The following is a 20,554-nucleotide window of genomic DNA, read 5'->3' as shown; positions in this document are numbered from 1 at the left end:
ACTCCATGCATTCATTATGTGCCCACTCAAAAATGTCCACCAGAACAAAGAAAGGAGTATCTTCCTTTATCAGAAAGGAATGTCTTTCCTAGAAGCCCTGCTCAGACTTCCCCTCGGGTCCCACTGAGCAGAACTGGGTCACGTGCTCATTCACTAGCTACAAAGGAGCCTGTGAAAGCAAGCAGCAGGCATCTTCAGCTTTATACTAAGAGGTGGCCTTTGCCAGAAAGAAGAGTGAGGGTGAGGAATGGCTGTTGGATAGGCGATCCACATGTACCTCAAACTTTAGGTAAACTTGTACCAAGACTTTAGCCACAGAGCACTCATACACAGCACTCAGGCTGTCATTCACTTAATATTTTCCTTAAGTCAGTTTATCTTTTTCAATTTTTATTTATTTATTTTTGGCCATACCACACAGCATATGGGATCTTAGTTCCCCAACCAGGGATTAAACCTGTACCCCCTGCACTGCAAGTGTGAATTCTTAACCACTGGACTGCCAGGGAAGTCCCTATCTTTTGAAAGGAAAGTGAAAATGAAAGTCACTCAGTCATGTCTGACTCTCTCTGACCCCATGGACTATACAGTTCATGGCATTCGCCAGGCCAGAATACTGGGTAGCCTTTCCCTTCTCCAGGGGATCTTCCCAACCCAGGGATCAAACCCAGGTCTCCCACACTGTGGGTGAATTCTTTACCAGCTGAGCCACAAGGAAGCCCTATCTTTTGTTTAACTCTAAACACCTTTACTTATGTAGGAAATTTTAAATCCTCACCATAAATGACAAACCACTACTAGATACATTTTTCAAACCATATTAAAATAAAGCAATAATGATCAAAACAGTTTATTTGCCAGTTTTACCCAGGAGCATCCCTTATCCCTCAACAGTAATCACAGTTTGGGTTAAACGGAGCAGGAAAATCTCACTTCCTCCTAATTCTGGGGCCCTGACAAAGAGTTCACAATTTAACCCTTGCTCATCAACCCCATGCCTCAGCCATAAAGATGAAGACATTGTGCTAAATCATAGAAGGGAAACTGGTTTCTTGAAGTCATGCACCCCTCTCAAAATGTTTTGGTTTTTTTTCGCATTAAGATGAAAATAGTCTCAGAGGCCGTAGGGACCGTGACATCCTGACTTTTTGTCTCAGTATACTCACAGTCACCCAAAAGGATGCACTGACTATGGACAGAGAGAGGTGACCAGCGCCTGTTACTTACGTCAGAGGCTGGGCCCTTGTCAGCGCCCGGGCAGGAGAAGGTGACAAATTCATGGCACCGCTTGTGCACGACAAAACAGCAGACTGCAAAAGAGAAAATGAGGGTAGGAGGGAAGGGAGAGGGGAAGTGGAGAACAGGAAGGGAGGGGAAGAGGAAGACACATTAGGCCTGAACTTTATACTCAAAGGCTTTATAATCAGATAAACAATGCCTTCAGTTTCTGCCACTTGTCTTCTATTGAAGTCAAACTCCTGGGTACACCGGTGTTACAACTTGCAAATTACTAATTATGTTGACTACTATGGATGAAATAGTACTGACAACTACACTTAGAGAATCTACAACACAAAAAGTGAACCCTAGGATAAACAATGGCTTTTAGTTAATAACCATGTATCAATATTGGCCCATCAATTGTAACAAATGTACCACACTAATGCAAGATTCTTTAAAAGTGCTTTCCACATATTAATTCACTTAATATTCCTAACAACACTCTAAGGCATGTTATTTCATTTTTTCACATTGTTTAATATTATTTTCCATTATGACTTATAATAGGGTATCAAATACAGTTCTCTTCATGTTTTAATTGAGATATAATTGATATAATCTTATATTAGGTTCAGGTGTAAAACATAATGATTCCATATATACATTTATAAATGATCATCACTCTAAGTCATGAATATCCATCACCACACATAGTTGTAAATTTTTTTCTTGTGATAAGATTTTTTAAGATTTACTCTCTTAGTGACTTCCAAATATACACTACATGCTCAGTCGTTGTGTCCGGCTCTTCTGCAACCCCGTGGACAGTAGGTCGCCAGGCTCCTCTGTCTGTGGGATTTCCCAGTAAGAACACTCGAGCGGGTTTCCATGCCCTCCTCCAGCGGATCTTCCCAACCCAGGGATGGAACACATCTCCTGCATTGGCAGGCACATTCTTCACCATTGAGCCCCCAGGGAAGCCCAAAGATACACTACAGTACTACTAACTATAGTCACCATGCTATTTATTGCATCCCCTGAACTTATTTATTTTGACCACTTTCATCCATGTCACCCGCTCCCGACCCTAATCTCTGGCAACCACCAATCTGTTCTCTGTACCCACAAGTTCACTTCTTGGTTTTGGTGTTTTGGGTTTCCTTTTTTTTTTTTAAGATCCCACATACAAGTGAGTTAACATGGTATTTCTCTTTCTCTTTCTGATTTATGTCACTCGCAAACGTTAATAATAGGGGGAACTAGGGTGGAAATGAAGTTGAGGGAATGTACAGAAACTGTATTTTAGTTTTTCTATATGCCTAAAACTGCTCAAAACACCAACAATAAATGAACAAAAATTAAAAACTGCAGGAGGAAAATAGCAGGGCAGAGGAGGAACATAATACAGAGATTTTAAGAAGGTGTTAACTAAACACAATATGTAGATGTTGTTTGGGTCCTAATTTAAATGAACTAACAGTTTTTTAATAATTGTGAGATAATCAGAAAAATGAATGGCTGATTTTTTGAAAATATGAGGGAATTTTTGTTATTGGTATTAGGGAATTATAATTTTTTATATAATAAGGGTATTATGATTTTTTTGTTATTCTTACTTCTAAGGATACATCCTATAATCTTTATGAATAAAGTGATTCAATTCAAAATAATTCAACATGACAGAAAGGAGACAGAAAGGGTAATAGATGGGAAAGAAACATTAGTCTTGACTGATTATTAGTGAACCTGGGGATAATTCCCCAGCAGCCCAGTGGTTAGGACCCTGTGGCTCCACTGCCGCGGACTCAGGTTCAATCCCTGCTCAGGGAACCAAGATTCCACAAGATGGCAAAGCTAAAAAGAAGAGTTCCAAAGGGGTCAATTTCTTTCTCCTTTTTCTGTTATGATTTATTGCATTTTGTAATATATGCTTTGTATAAAGACATCTGTGTCAAACAGCATATATAAGTTTGTTGTGAGTAGGGAAGTCCTCTGTGCCTATAAGTCTGTGAATGTTGAGAGTAACATATGAAAGTGAAAGTGAAGTCTCTCAGTCATGCCCGACTCTTTGTTACCCCATGGACTGTAGCATACCAGGTTCCTCTGTCCATGGGATTTTCTAGGCAAGAGTAGTGGAGTGGGCTGCCATCTCCTTCCCCAGGGGATCTTCCCAACCCAGGGATCGAACCCGGGTCTCCCACATTGCAGACAGGCACTTTACCATCTGAGCCACCAGGGAAGCCCTACATGAGTAATACATGAGCAGTGGCCAAAAAATGCCAGTGATGGTTATCACTGGGCAATAGGACTACAGATTATTTTTACTGACAACCTTACATACATATTGTTTGAAATGCTGACAAAAGAGTATATGCTAATTACATAATATCAAGGGAAATAAGCCTACTTTCATTTTGAAACAAAGAGTCAAAGAAAAACAAAGATCGGGAAATGAAAAATATGATTGCCCAAACTGGAAAGTCAGTGGTTGGGCTGATACAAAGTGGAGAACAACTAAAGAGGAACTTAGCAAATTGGAAGTCTAATTTGAGTGATTTCCCCAGAATTTTGCAAAAAAAAAAAAAGGCAAGAAAGAATAAAAGAAATGACTCAAAACATGTAGGATAGATCTCAAAATTCTAATATCTATACAGAAGGATGTTCAGGAAAGAACAGAAAGAAAAGTAAAGAAGGTGTAATTGAAGAAAATGAAAGGAAATTCTCTAAAGATTAAGAAGAATTTGAGCCATGAAATTGAAAGAAACTATCAAGTGTCAACAGATACGAATAAAAAGAAAAATGACTAACAGTGAGAATTACCAAGGCTCCTTGGAAGGAAAGTTATGACCAACCTAGATAGCATATTCAAAAGCAGAGACATTACTTTGCCAACAAAGGTCCGTCTAGTCAAGGCTATGGTTTTTCCAATGGTCATGTATGGATGTGAGAGTTGGACTGTGAAGAACGTTGAGCACAGAAGAATTGATGCTTTTGAACTGTGGTGTTGGAGAAGACTCTTGAGAGTCCCTTGGACTATAAGGAGATCCAACCAGTCCATTCTAAAGGAGACCAGTCCTGGGTATTCTTTGGAAGGAATGATGCTAAAGCTGAAACTCCAGTACTTTGGCCACCTCATGAAAAGAGTTGACTCATTGGAAAAGACTCTGATGCTGGGAGGGATTGGGGGCAAGAGGAGAAGGGGACGACAGAGGATGAGATGGCTGGATGGCATCACTGACTCGATGGACGTGAGTCTCAGTGAACTCCAGGAGTTGGTGATGGACAGGGAGGCCTGGCGTGCTGCGATTCATGGGGTCGCAAAGAGTCGGACACAACTGAGCGACTGAACTGAACTGACTGAGATATCACTGTGAGGACGTGTCCAGCAAGGAAAGGAAGAGAAGACGGGAAAGTTACTGACAAAGGAACAAAAATAATTTTAACATCAGATTTCTCATCTGCAACTCTGCATTCTAGGATACAATGGAGGCACTTCCAACAGTTAAGAGTTCGCCTTCTAATGCAGGGGGGTGAGTTCGATCTCTGATTAGGGAGCTGAGATTCCACATGCCTCGCGGCCAAAAGACCAAACCATAAGACAGAAGCAATACTGTAACAAATTCAATAAAGACTTTTAAAATGGTCCCCATAAAAAAAATCTTTAAAAAATTTAACTAAATTGATTGTGGCAATAATTTTTTAAAAACTAAAAAAAAATAGAATACAATGGAGCAACATTTTCAAAGGTTTAGGAAAAGTCATTTGAACCTAAAATCCCATACACAGTCAAACGAGCATTCAAGTGAAAGAACAAAATAAAGACATTTCCAAAATACAAGAACTTGGAAATTTTACTTCCCACAAAGAAGTAATAGAGAATATACACTCCACAAAAAAAAACCAACAAAATGAATAAAAGAGGCATAAAACAGTGGTGAAAGAACAAAGAGAAAAGCAAGGTGAGGGTTGGGGGACAAGTCTTAAGAGACAAGGACGGGAAAAAGACTACAAAGTTGCAACATGCTAAGATCCTTGTCTTATTCCTCAAGAGTTAATAGGTATGGAGAAACTGCATTTTCACCTCATGTGAAGAGTTAACTCATTGGAAAAGACTCTGATACTGGGAGGGACTGGGGGCTGGAGGAGAAGGGGACGACAGGATGAGATGGCTGAATGGCATCACTGACTCGATGGACGTGAGTCTCAGTGAACTCCGGGAGTTGGTGATGGACAGGGAGGCCTGGCGTGCTGCAATTAATGGGGTCGCAAAGAGCTGGACACGACTGAGTGACTGAACTGAACTGACTGAAGCTGAAATAGTGTGCTAACAAGAATAACTTGCAGACTACCAAAAGAAAAAAAACTGGACAAAGAAAACTTAGTCCAACTACATTTCAAAAGGCCTTCCCATATGATCCAAATTCCTATCTATACCATTCTTTTCTCTTTACTTTTATCTGGCATCATATGCACTTTAAACTTCCATCGATTTGTAATTTTTTTTGTATCTGAAATGACATGGGAATTTAACTAGCCATTTTTTTCCCCAAATAGGTAATCAATTGTGCCAGCATCTTTTATTGAATAATTCATCCCCTCATCACTGATTTCAAACGCCAACCTAATTATGTACTAAATAATTATATACACTGGGGTCTGTCTTTGGGCCTGCAGTTCTGTTCCACTGATCTGTCTTATAATAAAGAAATATGGGATTTAATTATAGTAGCTTTATAATATGTTATATCTTGGCAGGGCAAGTCTTCTTTCATTATCCTTATTTTCAACATTCTACTGGCAATCATTCCAAGTTCCAAGTGAACTTCAGAATCAGTTTATCAAGCTTTTAAAAATACCAATGGAATTTTTATTGTATTTAGTCAACTCCCTACCCTCACCCCCAGAAAAAAATTTATTGGGACTTTGATAATTGACACTTGCATAACAATGAGTACTTCTATCAGGAATAGAGTGCCCCCTTGCTAAAATTTTATTTTATGTATCCCAGTATTTAATTTTCTCTATGAATGTGTGCGTGCTAAGTTGCTTCAGTCGTGTCCGATTCTTTGCAACCCTATGGATTCTGTAGCCCTCCAGGCTCCTCTGTCCACGGAATTCTCTGTGCAAAAATACTAGAGTGGGTTGCCATGACCTCCAGGGGATCTTCCCAATCCAGGGATCAAATCCATGTCTCTTATGTCTCCTGAATTGGCAGCTGGATTCTTTACCACTAGTGCCACCTGGGAAGCCCACTTTTCTCTATAGTTCTACATATTTATAACTTCGTATTATCTGAGAAGTCCTACTTCTCTGCTATTGTGATTTTGACATCTTTTCCATTTTGTTTGCCGAGTGGTTATCATTTACAAATAGGAAAGCAATAAATTTTCAGAGTATTTATTCTCTAAGTATTTTTAAAATTCATGAGAGTTGCTGTGGGATTTCAGTTGCTTCCTTTGAGTTTTCCAGGTAGAGAATCATGTTATCCCCAGTAATAACATTTTTCTTTCCTCCTCCCTGATAGATATGCCTCTTGTGTTTCCCTTTATATGTCCATATGTAAAATTCCCAGAGCAATGTGGAATAAAAGGGATGACGAGCAAACAGTCCTATCCAGCTTAGAGCTTTTACCGGCTTTATTTCTCCCTCACGCTCTTCTCAAACTAACTTTGGGAATTTATATTTTCCTTTGGAATGATCCACAGTGGTCTCCTCTGTGTGTTTCAACTGCATCATCTTATCTGGGATGGTGCCAGGCCCTTTCTCAAGCTTTCGTCTATTATATTGTTGGGGAGTCTCTCTCTCTTTATTTTTTTTCAGAGGTTTGTCTTCCTTAGTGTCCATTTTATTATTCTTTCATTTTAAAGAAGCAAATGATGGATATACTTATCAATTCTACTGTTTCTTTCTTACTTGTTAGTTTTACTGCTATTTGTCCTACTTATTTTATGTGTACTTGTTCTTGTATTATTTATTGGGTTGCAAGTATGAATTCTGGAGTCAGATGGCCAGGTTTTGATGCTGCTTTCCCACTCCAATATTCTTGCCTGGAGAATCCCATGGATGGAGGAGCTTTGTGGGCCACAGTCCATGGGTCGCAAAGAGTCGGACACAACTGAGTGACTTCACTTTCACTTTCAACATTTGCAAACTATAATGTTTAGGCACATTATCTTATCTACCTGTGCTTCAGTTTTCTTTCTGAAAAATGATGGTGATAATAGTAATAATACTCATATCACAGCAGTATTGTCAGAATTAAATGAAATAATCCATGCTCAGAACTTAGCCTAACATACCATGCTGCTGCTGCTGCTAAGTCACATCAGTCGTGTTCGACTCTGTGTGACCCCATAGACGGCAGCCCACCAGGCTCCGCCGTCCCTGGGATTCTCCAGGCAAGAGTACTGGAGTGGGTTGCCATTTCCTTCACCAATGCATCAAAGTGAAAAGTGAAAGTGAAGTCGCTCAGTCGTGTCTGACTCAGCAACCCCATGGACTGAAGCCGACCAGGCTTCTCCATCCATGGGATTTTCCAGGCAAGAGTACTAGAGTGGGGTGCCATTGCCTTCTCCGAGTATGCAACAAATGTCTCCTGCTATTATTCATTATTCATTTTAAAGCTTCTTGAACTGACTGCTCAGCTAATTTCTTCCCATTCTTCTTCATTAAAAGTTTAACATTTCAAGGCTAAAAACTTTCGAGCACAGCTTTGACCACTTCCTATGCTTCATACTGCCATCATTGTTGTAAGTTTCTAATTGGCCTATTACTGAAGTTTTCACTTCTCCCTTAACCCAGAAATGTTTAGGAAAGTTCCTCTCCCCCCAGCTCACCACTGATAAGCAATTACTTTAGCCTAGAGCCCTTCTTCAAAATATCTAAAATATCAGTTAAGGTCTTATCTATCCTTACTCTCTTTGAGGGAAGCTCATCTCTAGCTTCCTAGTGTCTACCACATGTCCTGGCATATATTGAGTAAACAAATATTCGGTGAGTGAATCCACAAAGAATGGGCATTATCAGCCACACAAAAAGAAGAAAACCCAATCAACGTAATGCTAGCTATAGCTCCCGGCTGGCCTTCCACATTCTGCCACCACAGTCAAGTGTAGGACTAGGTCAATCATTGACAAGGTCTCTCCTGCCAGCCTTCCAATTAGCCACGAAAATAAACAATCTACTTCCACCTTGCTGGACTCAGTATGCCAAGGGACTTGGCTGTGCCCCAGCATGCTCTACAGAGAAGCTGGGAACAGGCTGAAAAGTCGATGAGCTTCTAGCACAGGTATTTACTTTACACATCGTGTTTCTAAAAAGTTCTGCAAATCAAATTTCCCATTAACTAAAACACTTCAAAGAAAAGGAGTAGGGCTTAGGCTATTTAAAGAAACAAACTAAATCCTTTTGTGATACAAATAAACACCCCCTCATTTCGTTTGGCAAATTCAGGGTAAGACTAGCTTTTCTTAAAGAAGAGCCAACATTCACAGAAACTGCTGAAACACGTTCTAGGTCCTGCTTTCAAACAGGTACCTGGTAAGAACCAAGAATTCCTAGATGCTTCACGATTTACGCAACAACTCTTTGCTCCATAGAGGTTAGAAGCCTGCAGCCTACAGCCTTCTGAATCTAACCGTTGTCATGCTTTATTAGGACTACATGATGCAGTCTCAAACCCAAATGTATATGTACCAGACAAGCACTGAAAATGTCTGAGTGTCAGGTGGGAGAATGTATGCAAGACCTATTTTAAAAGGGGAAACTGCTGGACGTCCCTGGTGGCTCAGTGGTAAAGAAACCACCTGCCAATGCAGGAGACAAGAGTTCGACCCCTGGTCTGGGAAGATCCCACATGCTGCAGGGAAACTAGACCCATACACCACAGCTACTGAGCCTGTGCTCTAGAGCCCACGCCTTGCAACAAGAGAAGCCACTGCCCTGAGAAGGCCATGCAACCACAGCTAAAGCGTAGCCACCGCTCTCTGCAACTACAGCAAAGTCAGCATAGCAATGAAGACCCAGCAGAACCACAAATAAATAAACTGAATTTTTAGAACAGGGGGCAGTGAACTGCTACTTGGCTCCCACAGAGGAAGAGATTAAGATTCCAAGCACCATTTATCTCCAATCCTCCCATTACATTAAAATCATGAGAGTCATAGGCCTACAGGTAGAATAACGTCTTCCCCCAGCCTCACCAAAGACGTCCACATTCTAATCCCTGGACTGTGTGAATGGTGGCTCAGACAGTGAAGAATCTGCATGCAATGTGGGAGACCCGGTTTCAATCCCTGGGTCAGGAAGATCCCCTAGACAAGGGAATGGCTACCCACTCCAGTACTCTTGCCTGGAGAATTCCATGGACAGAGGAGACTGGCAGGCTATAGTACATGGGGTCTCAAAGAGTCAGACACGACTGAGAGAATAACACTAACACATCCTGGTGAGTTTAATGCAATTACAAGAGTCCTTTTTTTAAAAAGAATACTTTTTTCTTTTTTTCCTCAAAATTTATTTACTTGGCTGTGCTGAGTCTTAGTTGCAGCATGCAGGATCTTCGATCTTCACTGTGGCATGTGAGATCTTTGCGTTTAGCATGTAAACTCTTAGTTGTGGCATGTGGGATCTAGTTCCCTGACCAGAGATTGAATGCCCAGGCCGCCTGCACTGGGAGCATGGAGTCTTAGCCACTGGATCCTTATTAGAAGGAGGTATGAGGGTCAGAGTCAGAGAAGGAGGTACGACTACAAAAGCAGAGGCTGGAGTGATGCTACTGCTGGAAAGGAACACACTCCCAGAAATGTGGATGGTGTCTAGAAGCTAGAAAAGGCAAAGAACAGACGGTCCCCAGAGGCTCCAGAAGGAATGACGTCCTGCTGACATCTTGGCATCCTGCTGTCTTGATGTTAGCCTCATGAGACCCATTTTCAGACTCTTGACCTCCAGAGCTATAAGGTAATAAATCTGTTATTTTAAGCCATTAAGTGTGTGGTAATTTGTTATTCTAGCAATAGGAAACCACTATACCAGCCAAGGATCAGAAATACTTGGATGATCCCAGAAGCAGAAGACTACAGACAAAAGCCCAAGAGACCTCTCTGGAGTATCTGCCCCCAGGAAGCAATGGGACCCCAACTCTGCCTCATACTGCACCCACCCACAAATGCCCAGCTCTAACCATTACAATTCATTTGTTGTATCCAGAGGAAACTAGATCAAGTTGTTAAATTTTTATTTTCTCTCTTTGGAGTCGATCCATCTCTTGTACCCTATTCTCACTAGAGTCTAAAATGGGCAACTGTCATCTTTAGGAAGCAATCTTTGTCCCTGAATCCAAACTAACCAGAAGTATTCATTCCAGCACTTGCTGCAGATGTCTGTGTTGGAAGAAGAGACAGAGGGGCCTTCAGCACCTTCCTGAGCTCTCATCTCTCTCTGGAAGCCCCCAGACAGCCATTCCTCAAGAGAGAAATCCACCATCTGCAAGACTTCCAGGCCAGGCCTCTGGATCAGATGAACCTCAGTTTGAACTTTCATTTAAAAAAAAAAATTTTTTTTTTATTTACTTATTTGGCTGTGTGAGGTCTTCGCTGCAGCACGTGGGATCCTCATGGTGCCATGCAGGATCCTTCATTGTGACGCACAGACTCTCTAGTTGTGGTGCTCAGGCTCTGGCACACAGTCTCAGTAGTTGCAACCCTCAGGCTTAGCTGCTCCATAGCATGTGAGATCTTAGTTCCCTGACCAGGAATCGAACCTGTGACCGCTGCATTACAAGGTGGATTCTTAACCACTGGACCACCAAGGAAGTCCCCTGAACCACTATTTTATGAACCTCAAGCTGAAAGACATCAGCCCAATTACTATGCCTCGCTGAGCACCCATATCCTCCAAAAGGGGAATGATAGCATTATCTACCCTTTTTTTTAAACTATTATTTTTTTTACTTTACAATAAAAGAATACATTTGAATCAGTTCTAATGAGGTGGATGAAACTGGAGCCTATTATACAGAGTGAAGTAAGCCAGAAAGAAAAACATCAATACAGTATACTAACACATATATATGGAATTTAGAAAGATGGTAACGACAACCCTGTATGAGAGACAGCAAAAGAGATACAGATGTATAGAACATTATCTACTCTTAGAAAGTTGTTGTGAAGGTCAAACAAGACACACACACACAAAGTGCTCGGTGGAAAGGGTCATTTGAGGTGGAGGCATCAGTGTGCAAATGTTGCTTTCAGATGGGTGTGCAGGATCCCTCTTTCCTCCTGGGTCAAAGACGACTCACAGGCATGAAACTGCCCAGTGTCCAAGATGAGGTGGTGCTCCCTCCCATGCTTTCTGGAACCATCTCCATGATCAAAGGCAGATAGGCCTGGTCACCACCTCCACCCAGCCTCCCTACTATTCAGAAGCATGACTCACAAGACCATGGACTTGAGTTGGCAAAGGACTTTTACATCCATGGTTATTGCAGCTTAGCCCCATCACGGCCCCAGGAGGAAGGTGTTTTGATCTGTGTTTTAACAAGAGGGATGCTGATACACAGAGAGGAATGACTTGCCCGAGGGCGTCCAGCTAGCCAGTGGCCACGCTTACGTTTGAAACCAGGTTTGTCTTCCTCTGGAGCCCACACACTCTCAGCTCATACGGCCTGGCTGCATTTGTGTTTGTCATTCATCTCACTGTTCCAGAAGAAATCCTCCCCCGCTTTCCTCACCCCAGCCATCCAGTCAGTTGCTAAATCCTACTGATTCTTCCTTCGCAACACCTTTTATACCATATCCTCCTGTACACTCCCCACTGATTCCACCCTAACTGCCCTCAGTAACTCAGAAATGGAATTTTGCAATGAAGCCTTGACTGGTTTCCCCCGAAACTGATAAGCCTGCCATGTCTCATCTCTATGAACCAAAGCTTCCATAATCACAGAGGAGATAAGGTCATCAGTGTTATGTGATTGCCATGAAATCTAAATGAAACATCATGTACCAGTGTACAGCATCAGGGCACAAAGGAAGTTTCTCAGTGAAGGTTTATTTACTTCCTTCCAGGTTAGAGAGGTTTACAGTCTGAACTCTGCAGCCAAGCTGCCTGAACACGACACCAGGCCACACTATTTATTAGATCTATGACCTTAAGTTCATTGACCTTGCTGTGTCTTGCTTTCCTAGTCTATAAAATAGAAAAAATAATAGTGCTTTTCTTACAGAGTTGTTGTGAGGGTTAAATGAGGTCATGTGAGGACCAAGTAAGTGTCTAACATATACTGCTGCTGCTAAGTCGCTTCAGTCATGTCTGACTCTGTGCGACCCCACCAGGCTCCTCTGTCCCTGGGATTCTCCAGGCAAGAATACTGGAGTGGGTTGCCATTTCCTTCTCCAATGCATGAAAGTGAAAAGTGAAAGGGAAGTTGCTCAGTCGTGTCCGACTCTTAAGGACCCCATGGACTGCAGCCTAAACACCATTAATATTATTTCTGCCTACTTCCCTCACCCCATACAGCCTACACACTTCTGAAAAATTCATCTTCTGAAAACTCAGCTTGATACTATCTCCCTGCTCCAACATACTCACTGGCTGCTTATCATCTAAAGTCACACTGTCCAATACGGTAGCCACAGGCGATATGGGGTTATGCCAATTTGAATTAATTAAATGAAATTTAAAATTCAGTTCTTGGGACTTCCTTGGTGGTCAAGTGGGTGGTTAAGGCTCCATGCTCCCAAAGCAGTGGGCCTGGGTTTGACTCCCTGGTCAGGGAACTAGATCTTACACGCTGCAACTAAAGATGCTGCATGCCACAGTGAGGATCAGAGACCCGGCATGCCCCAGCTAACACCTGGCACAGTCAAATAAATAAACAAATATATTTTTTAAAAATGAGGTGAACAATCCATTGTTTAAAAAATACTTCAGCTTTTCATTCACACTAACCACATTTCAAGCGCTTAACAGTCACATGTGGCTAGAAGGTACAGTATTGGACACTCACTGTAGAAAGTATTATTGGACAGCACTGGCCTAAAGAATAAAGTTCCAATCCAACAGGCTGGCATCCATTCACAATGAAACCAGCATCCAACTTTACTCTTGCCTCCTCTCACTCCACTGCCCCACATTCCTGCCAGGCTGGATGACTGTCCTTTTCTATACTTCACTCATTCTCTACTGTGCAAATCTGTTCCATAAATACTTCACTACCAACAGTCCATCCCATGATGGCCATGAGGAAATTTAAAGGCAGAGAGCTTAGTCCTCCAATCAGCAGACCGCAGGCCAGACTGGAGTAGAAATGACATGTTCCACAGGATAATTCAGTCTGGGAGCCCCAGGGGACAAGTAATGGTTGGCTCATTCTACCTACTTCCCTGGGCTTCCCAGGTGACTCAGCGGCAAAGCACCCATCTGCCAACGCAAGAGACACAGGTTCGATCCCTGGGTCAGGAAGAACCCCTGGAGGAGGGCATGGAAACGCACTTCAGTATTCTTGCCTAGGAACTCCCATGGATGGAGGAGCCTGTCAGGCTACAGTCCATAGGGTCACAAAGAGTCAGACACAACTGAAAAGATAGCACACATGCACCTACTTCATTGCAAGGGTTAGAAACTTAAAACCCTGCAGAGGCCAGGCTGTGTGACTGAGTGAAGCCAGGCTGGTGTAATACAGCAGGGAAGGGCGGCTGGGATGAACTGGACGGCACATGCCCATCCCTGGGATACTCAACTCTGTCCAGCAATGGCCCGGGGAGCGCTAGTCCCGTGTTGCCAGATGGGATTTTTTGAAAACTCCATGCTGACCATCCAAAGACATCTGAGTCCCACCAGTTCACAAGCTCTGTTTTAGCTAGTCTTCCTGATTCAAATACTATCACCTTGGTTACACATTATCTCTGAGCTCAAATATCCCCAACCACAGAATGGGGACAAGATCAGTTACTGGCTCCATCCCTGGATCAGAAAGATCCCCTGGAGAAGGGAAAGGCAACCCACACCAGTATTCTTGTCTGGAGAATCCCACGGACAGAGGAACCTGGTGGGCTACCGTCCATGGGGTCACAAAGAGTCAGATGTGACTAAGCGACTAACACTTTCACTTTCACTTCATGTATAGTCATAAGGATGAGACCAGATTCCTGTGCTTGGCACATACCTGCCCCACATCTGATTCTTAATAAAAATATGAATGAGTACATTGACCGTGAATGAATAAATGAATGACTGGGCTTTTGGTCACCTCTCTCACTCAAGAAGTCACTCTCACCGGCTGAGTCAAGAGGAAGGCAGCTGTGGCCGGGGTGGTGGGTGGTATTTGCCCGTCTGTGGGTGGCTGGCCGCAGCACAGTCAAGCTGTATGAGCCCAGAGTCATCTCACAGCCCTGCCTGGCCGGCCTTAGGTGCGCAGTTAGGATTTCTTTTTTAAACTGTTTATCATGCTTAAGGCTTAAAATTCGAACATTCCTGATTAGCATATGTTTGACAGACAAGGCTCTACCCCATTACCAGAGGGAACTACTCTTTCTCATTTCTTGTCAGTCTTCTAGCAATATTCTCTGCATTTGTGTGAGCATGTATGAGTCCCTGCCTATATGTGGAGCATAATTCTCTATTTCCTTTTTGGTTTTAACTATGCCTCTTTAGTTTCATCCATAAGATTACAAATCTACACCCTTGGTTCTCAGTCTGGGATGCACGCTGAGTCGCTTGGAGCTTTCAAAACAAAACAGGGCTCAAGTCCCTCTAGAGATTCAGATTTATTGGGAGGAAGACTGGAGAAGCTGGGAGGGCTTCCCAGGTGGCCCTAGTGGTAATGAATCCACCTGCCAATGCAAGAGACGCAGGTTCAATTCCTGGGTAAGGAAGATCCCCTGGTGGAGGAAATGGCAACCCACTCCAGTATTCCTGCCTGGAGAATTCCATGGACAAAGGAGTCTGGTGGGCTCCATGGGGAGTCTATGGGGTCGCAAAGAGTCAGACACGACCGAATGACTGAGCACACACTAAGAGGCTGGGAACGGATGATTCAAATGGTGCAGAGCGCTGCTGATCTGCACACTCTCCTCATGCATTTCCCCAAACTACCACATTTGGAGCCCATGCCATCTCAACATGTAGACAGTGACCTCATCCTGTCTCCACAACTGCATCCTATTCCATCATATGGACTGTCAACCATTTACCCAGAGTTAAAGGGAATTCGCAGAGTTCTAATGATGGTGATTTCCTCCCATAAGAGATGGAAGGAAGAGCAAACGTCATTTCTTTAGCAGCAGCCTAGCACTACTGAGCAAGAGCCTTACAGGGGTCAGCAACTGCAGGAAAGGAATGCTTTCATTCACAACATTACCAAACTTATTTAACTAAGCCAGACAAAGCAGTGGAGCCAACAAGAGGTAAAGGATAGGACTCAGAAGTAAACAAACTCATGAGAAGAAAGTCCTCCCTCCCCCACGGCCACCAACTTCTGCTATAACCCCGGGGAGAAGGCGTCTGGGCAGGACAGCTACTGGGAATATCCTGCTTGTTTGGATAACACTTGGAGACTGCTCTTGACCCCGTGGCCTCCTGGCTTTGATCATGCCCCAAAGGCGGGGGCAGCAAGACAAAAAAGCCATGGCCTAAGAGGAAACATCAACATCCCTTGTTCACCAGACATACCGCCCTAGAGCTCTCAGACCAGGAGGACCAGGAGAAGAGCTGGTCCCGAAATGCCCAACCAGCCTCTATCCTCTCTGCTTCTATTTGGGGCATCAGATCCCCAGTTTCCATGAGCTGGCTAAGGATGCCCTCCCTTCTCCTGGATGCCAGGGGGACCCAGGACCCCAGCCACAGTGTGGATTCAGGGATGGGCATGTGTCTCAGCCACCCAGTGAGAATCAGCTTTAGGACTCTTGCTAGAATTATTAGGAAAAAGGATTTATTTTCCAGGAGTACTGCTAAGTTGGGTGGGGAATAAGTCTGCCTCTGCCGTCTTTGGGCTTCCTAGGTGGCTCAGTGGGGTAAAGAATCCATCTGCAATGCAGGAGACACGGGCAGATGTGAATTCTATCCCTGGATCAGGAACATCTCCTGGAAGAGGGCATGGCAACCCACTCCAATATTCTTGCCTGGAGAATCCCTATGGATAGAGGAGCCTGGCTAGCTACAGTCCACAGGATTGCAGAGTCAGACACGACTGAAGCGACTGAGCACACGTGCATGCACGCTGCCATCTTTATTATCACAAAGGAAAAGCTTTCCTAAGAATGAAATCAACAGGGAGAAAAGCAGAGCCAAAAGATATCTGATAACCGCAAAGAAGCACCTGGAATTAACCAAGCCTGAAGGGAGAACCCCTCGGCTTTTTTATATACGTCAACAAATCCCTCTTTGTCTAAACCAACTTGAATTGGGTTTTTGGTTCTTGAGACCAAAGGACTTATGACTAATAAACCAAAGATGAGAAGTTGGAGGGTGGGCAGTGAGGGCCTCTCTTTTCTCCTGTGTTTCATGTGTGCCTATAAATATATCTTTCTTTTTTTTCTTTTTGTGATTTAAGAATTCTTTTTTTAGTATATTTATTTTATTGAATTTTTTAACTTTACAATATTGTATTGGTTTTGCCATACATCAACATGAATCCGCCACAGGTATACACTTTTTCCCCATCCTGCACCCTCCTCCCTCCTCCCTCCCCATACCATCCCTCTGGGTCGTCCCAGTGCACCAGCCCCAAGCATCCAGTATCGTGCATCGAACCTAGACTGGCGACTCATTTCATATATGATATTATACATGTTTCAATGCCATTCTCCCAAATCATCCCACCCTCTCCCTCTCCCACAGAGTTCAAAAGACTGTTCTATACATCAGTGTCTCTTTTGCCGTCTCATACACAGGGCTTTTTTACTTAGGGACTTGCTATTAAGAACACTCAGTTGGATCAGTCCATGTTGGTGAACTGAGGAAACCTGTGATATAGTGTCTCATCCTTCCCTTATCCTCTAAATAGTGTTAGTTGCTCAGTCGTGTCTGACACTTGACAATCCCATAAACTGTAGCCTGAAGACTCCTCTGTCCATGGGATTTTCCAGAATACTGGAGTGGGTTTCCATGCCCTCCTCCAGGAGATCTTCCCGACCCAGGGATCAAACTCACATCTGCCTGTGTCTCCTGCATTGCAGGAATATTCTTTATCCACTGAGCCATCATGGAAGCCCATTATCCTCTAAATACCACAGTCCTACAAGGATGGCTGCACTTAGAAGTTTGCTCAGGTAAGAGAAAGTGCCGGAAGGTATAAGATTTGACAGATCTCCTGTATCCACAGGTGCCAATTACTTGGGCTTCTTTTTAGTAAGTGCCTGTAGGATGGTCACACCCACCTCTCTGACGCAACAGAGATTTACACCATCTGTCTACTACCAGCTCCTAGCCTTGCTCACGAAGGAGGGGCCATATAGCCACAAGGCCAAGTCTTTTCTTGACTGTCATGTCAAGAAATAACATGAGTCGTATCTGCCAAACTGTGCCTCCAGAGCTAGTGGCTTGAAGCCCAGAGATAAATTCATGTCAATCTCAGTCCCCAAACTTACTCTAAAAAGCAAACAGAGAAACTTAATCCTCCAGCAGGCAAAACACTAGCAACAGCTCTGCAAGAAGGCAGGGCCTGTCATGGGAACATCCAATCCAAGACACGGCCGTGGAGTTTACAGTGGGCATCTGTGGGTTTTGCCTGCACAGCAGCAGCCACTCTCCCTTATGGTAAGTGCCATCTTGACTTTCCTTTGGGAAACTGGCCTGGCTCCATGATGTCTAGTCTTGGTGGTGCTGTCAATCAAGGTGCCCAGCTCTCCCCCTGGCCAAGGAGTGGCATGTGACCCAAGATCAGCCAATCACTCTCCTCCTGGGAATTTGATTCTTGAATCAGTAGTACTGCCATAAGAAGGTGGTCCATGACTTCCTGCCACCTAGAGCCAAGAGCCACTCTGGACCCTGTTCTTTCCAAGGCCTGGCCATGACATGAATGTACAATTGCATACCCTTCCACTTGGTTTTTAAGACACCTACAGTCAATTGTTGCTTACAAAGAACCAAAAAACTCTGACCAATTCAAAGACATCTGACCCCACCCCTTCCTACAGTGTCCCTGAGCTTCTCATTTCATTGCAGAACAAGGAGCGCTCAACCTCCTAAGGACAATAGTGATACTAGAAAGTCCTTTAGACCGCACAGATCTCTGCTTCCCTGTAACCTCCCCATCCTGCCCTCCGTGGCGTCTTCTACCTTTCCCTGGCTCCTCCTCCTGTTCCCCCTGCCCCACCCCACCCTGCCATTAACCTACTGGAATTCCTCAAAGCTCTATCCAGGTACTGGTCTATTCCCTGTGAACACTCTCCCCACAGACCACCTTGTCAGTCTACAAACTTCACAAATTTGTTTGTGCTGGTGGCTCCAAATTATACCTCTCAGCCCAGAGCCCTTCCTTCCTTGCTAAGTACCACCATCTGGATCTCAAACTGAAGATGCTCCAAACCAAATCCTTGTTCTTCTGCCTCATTCATGTTGTTTGTTTTTTTAATAAAAACAAATTATTTAACATGATGGAATATATACTTTAGAGGAAATACAGCTACATCCAAAAGTCTTAGAAAAACATGTAGTAGCCAATTTTTAAAATTAATAGCAGTTACACTCCTTCTCCTTCACCCTGTTACTAGACAAGTTTGATAAAATAAGATATCCATAAAGACAAATTTTTCCCAAGCATATTGATAAATTTTTCTTTACAACTTTAGCATAGGTAACAGTGAAGCTATATATATCCAAAAAACTAAGTCCCTTGTCTCCATCCCTGCTTTTTATTTATGCTTCCCAGACTCTACAAAAGGGATCTGAATATTCAAATGTGTGCATGTTCAGTCACGTCCGACTCTTTGCGACCCCATGGACTGTAGCCCACCAGGCTCCTCTGTCCATGGGATTCTCCAGGCAAGAATACTGGAGTGGGTTGCCAATTCCTTCTCCAGGGGATCTTCACAACCCAGGGGACAAACTGCATCTCTTGAGTCTGCTGCAGTGGCAGGCAGATTCTTTACCACTGTGTCACCTGGGAAGCTGAACATTCAACTAACAGTATCCTATCTCATCAAAGATCTGGGGGAAGTAAAGAGGGAATTTTAGGAAAACGCTTGGTTTTTCAACTACTTTAGTCTCCATTTGTATCCACCTTATATTCAGTTCCACACTAGAAACAAGTGTGTTGAGGAAACAGGGTTGCTACTGCTCTATTTCAGGGGTACACTTATAGTTCTTTACATTAGACATTTACAGTACTTCACCTCTGAACCCAAACTTAGAGAATTAACTAAACAGGATTTCCCTAGTGGCCCAGTGGCTAAGATTCCACATCCCAGTACAGGAGGCCCTGGTTCAATCTTTGGTTGGAGAACTAGATCCCACATGCTACAAGTAAGAACTCGCATGGTGCAACTAAGACCCAGCACACCCAAATAAATCAATGATAAAGATTTTTAAAAGAATTAGCTAAAGCTTATAAAATCAGGGTTTTTCAAATTTTCAGAAGTTCATCAGTGTTCACAGAAAAAAATATTATGTTGATATTGACTATCTGAATGTAGTGTTTATATTTTTGACAGTGGAAAAATAATCAAGAGCTTTGGTTTGAATTTAAACTTAAACTTCTGCCTCACTTCTGATGTTTCCTCTCGCTCACCCTGGGAGCCACCCTTGACTTCCCTCAGTGTCACGACTCACTTCCGGTCACCAATTCTGTCCAATCTGATCCCAAATTACTACTCAAAACCAGCCTACTTCCCTCTGTGTGTGTGTGGGGCGGGGGGGGGGGGGGGGGGGGGGGAACAGCCCCTGTCTAGGTTCTCTGAAGCCAGCATCGTTTCTCTCTGATGTCTGTCATCCTTCAGATCACACGTGAAATGTCATTTCCTCAGAGTCTTCCTGACCTGCTAGCCTAAGTTTAATCTGCTTATTGTACAATCCCGTTTGAAACTTTCTAAGCCACTTTATTCTTTTCAATAATAAAATGAGGATTAGAAAGAGTACCTACTCAAAGACTACTGGGAGATTAAATGGAACGACATATTAAAAACTTGAACAGAAAAATTAAGCCTTAGTGCCTGGCACATAGTAGGTTCATCATAAATATTAGCGACTGCCATTGTCACTGTTATTATCACTATTAATAATAATACCTTTCCCTCCTAGACTGACTCCATTCAAGCAGGGAAACCACAGGCTTTATTCACCTCCGCACTCCTAGTGTGAGCTCATGAAAGAAGCTCAATAATATTTAACTGACTGA

The 20,554-nt window shown here is 43.3% G+C and overlaps 1 protein-coding gene across 2 annotated transcripts in view; it reads right to left on the bottom strand.

The window, feature by feature from the left end:
- PRKCB (protein kinase C beta) overlaps positions 1-20,554 on the bottom strand; it is a 374,732-nt gene that overhangs the window by 209,291 nt on the left and 144,887 nt on the right. For both annotated transcript variants that reach the window (XM_019987893.2, XM_019987894.2), the window contains exon 3: positions 1,228-1,310. In XM_019987893.2, the coding sequence (XP_019843452.1) occupies positions 1,228-1,310 (83 nt within the window). The remainder of the gene's footprint in view (positions 1-1,227; positions 1,311-20,554) is intronic.

This window comes from Bos indicus, chromosome 25 (genome assembly GCF_029378745.1).
Source record: "Bos indicus isolate NIAB-ARS_2022 breed Sahiwal x Tharparkar chromosome 25, NIAB-ARS_B.indTharparkar_mat_pri_1.0, whole genome shotgun sequence".
In the NCBI taxonomy this organism is placed as follows: Eukaryota; Metazoa; Chordata; class Mammalia; order Artiodactyla; family Bovidae; genus Bos; species Bos indicus.
This window is presented reverse-complemented; position numbering and strand designations above follow the sequence as displayed.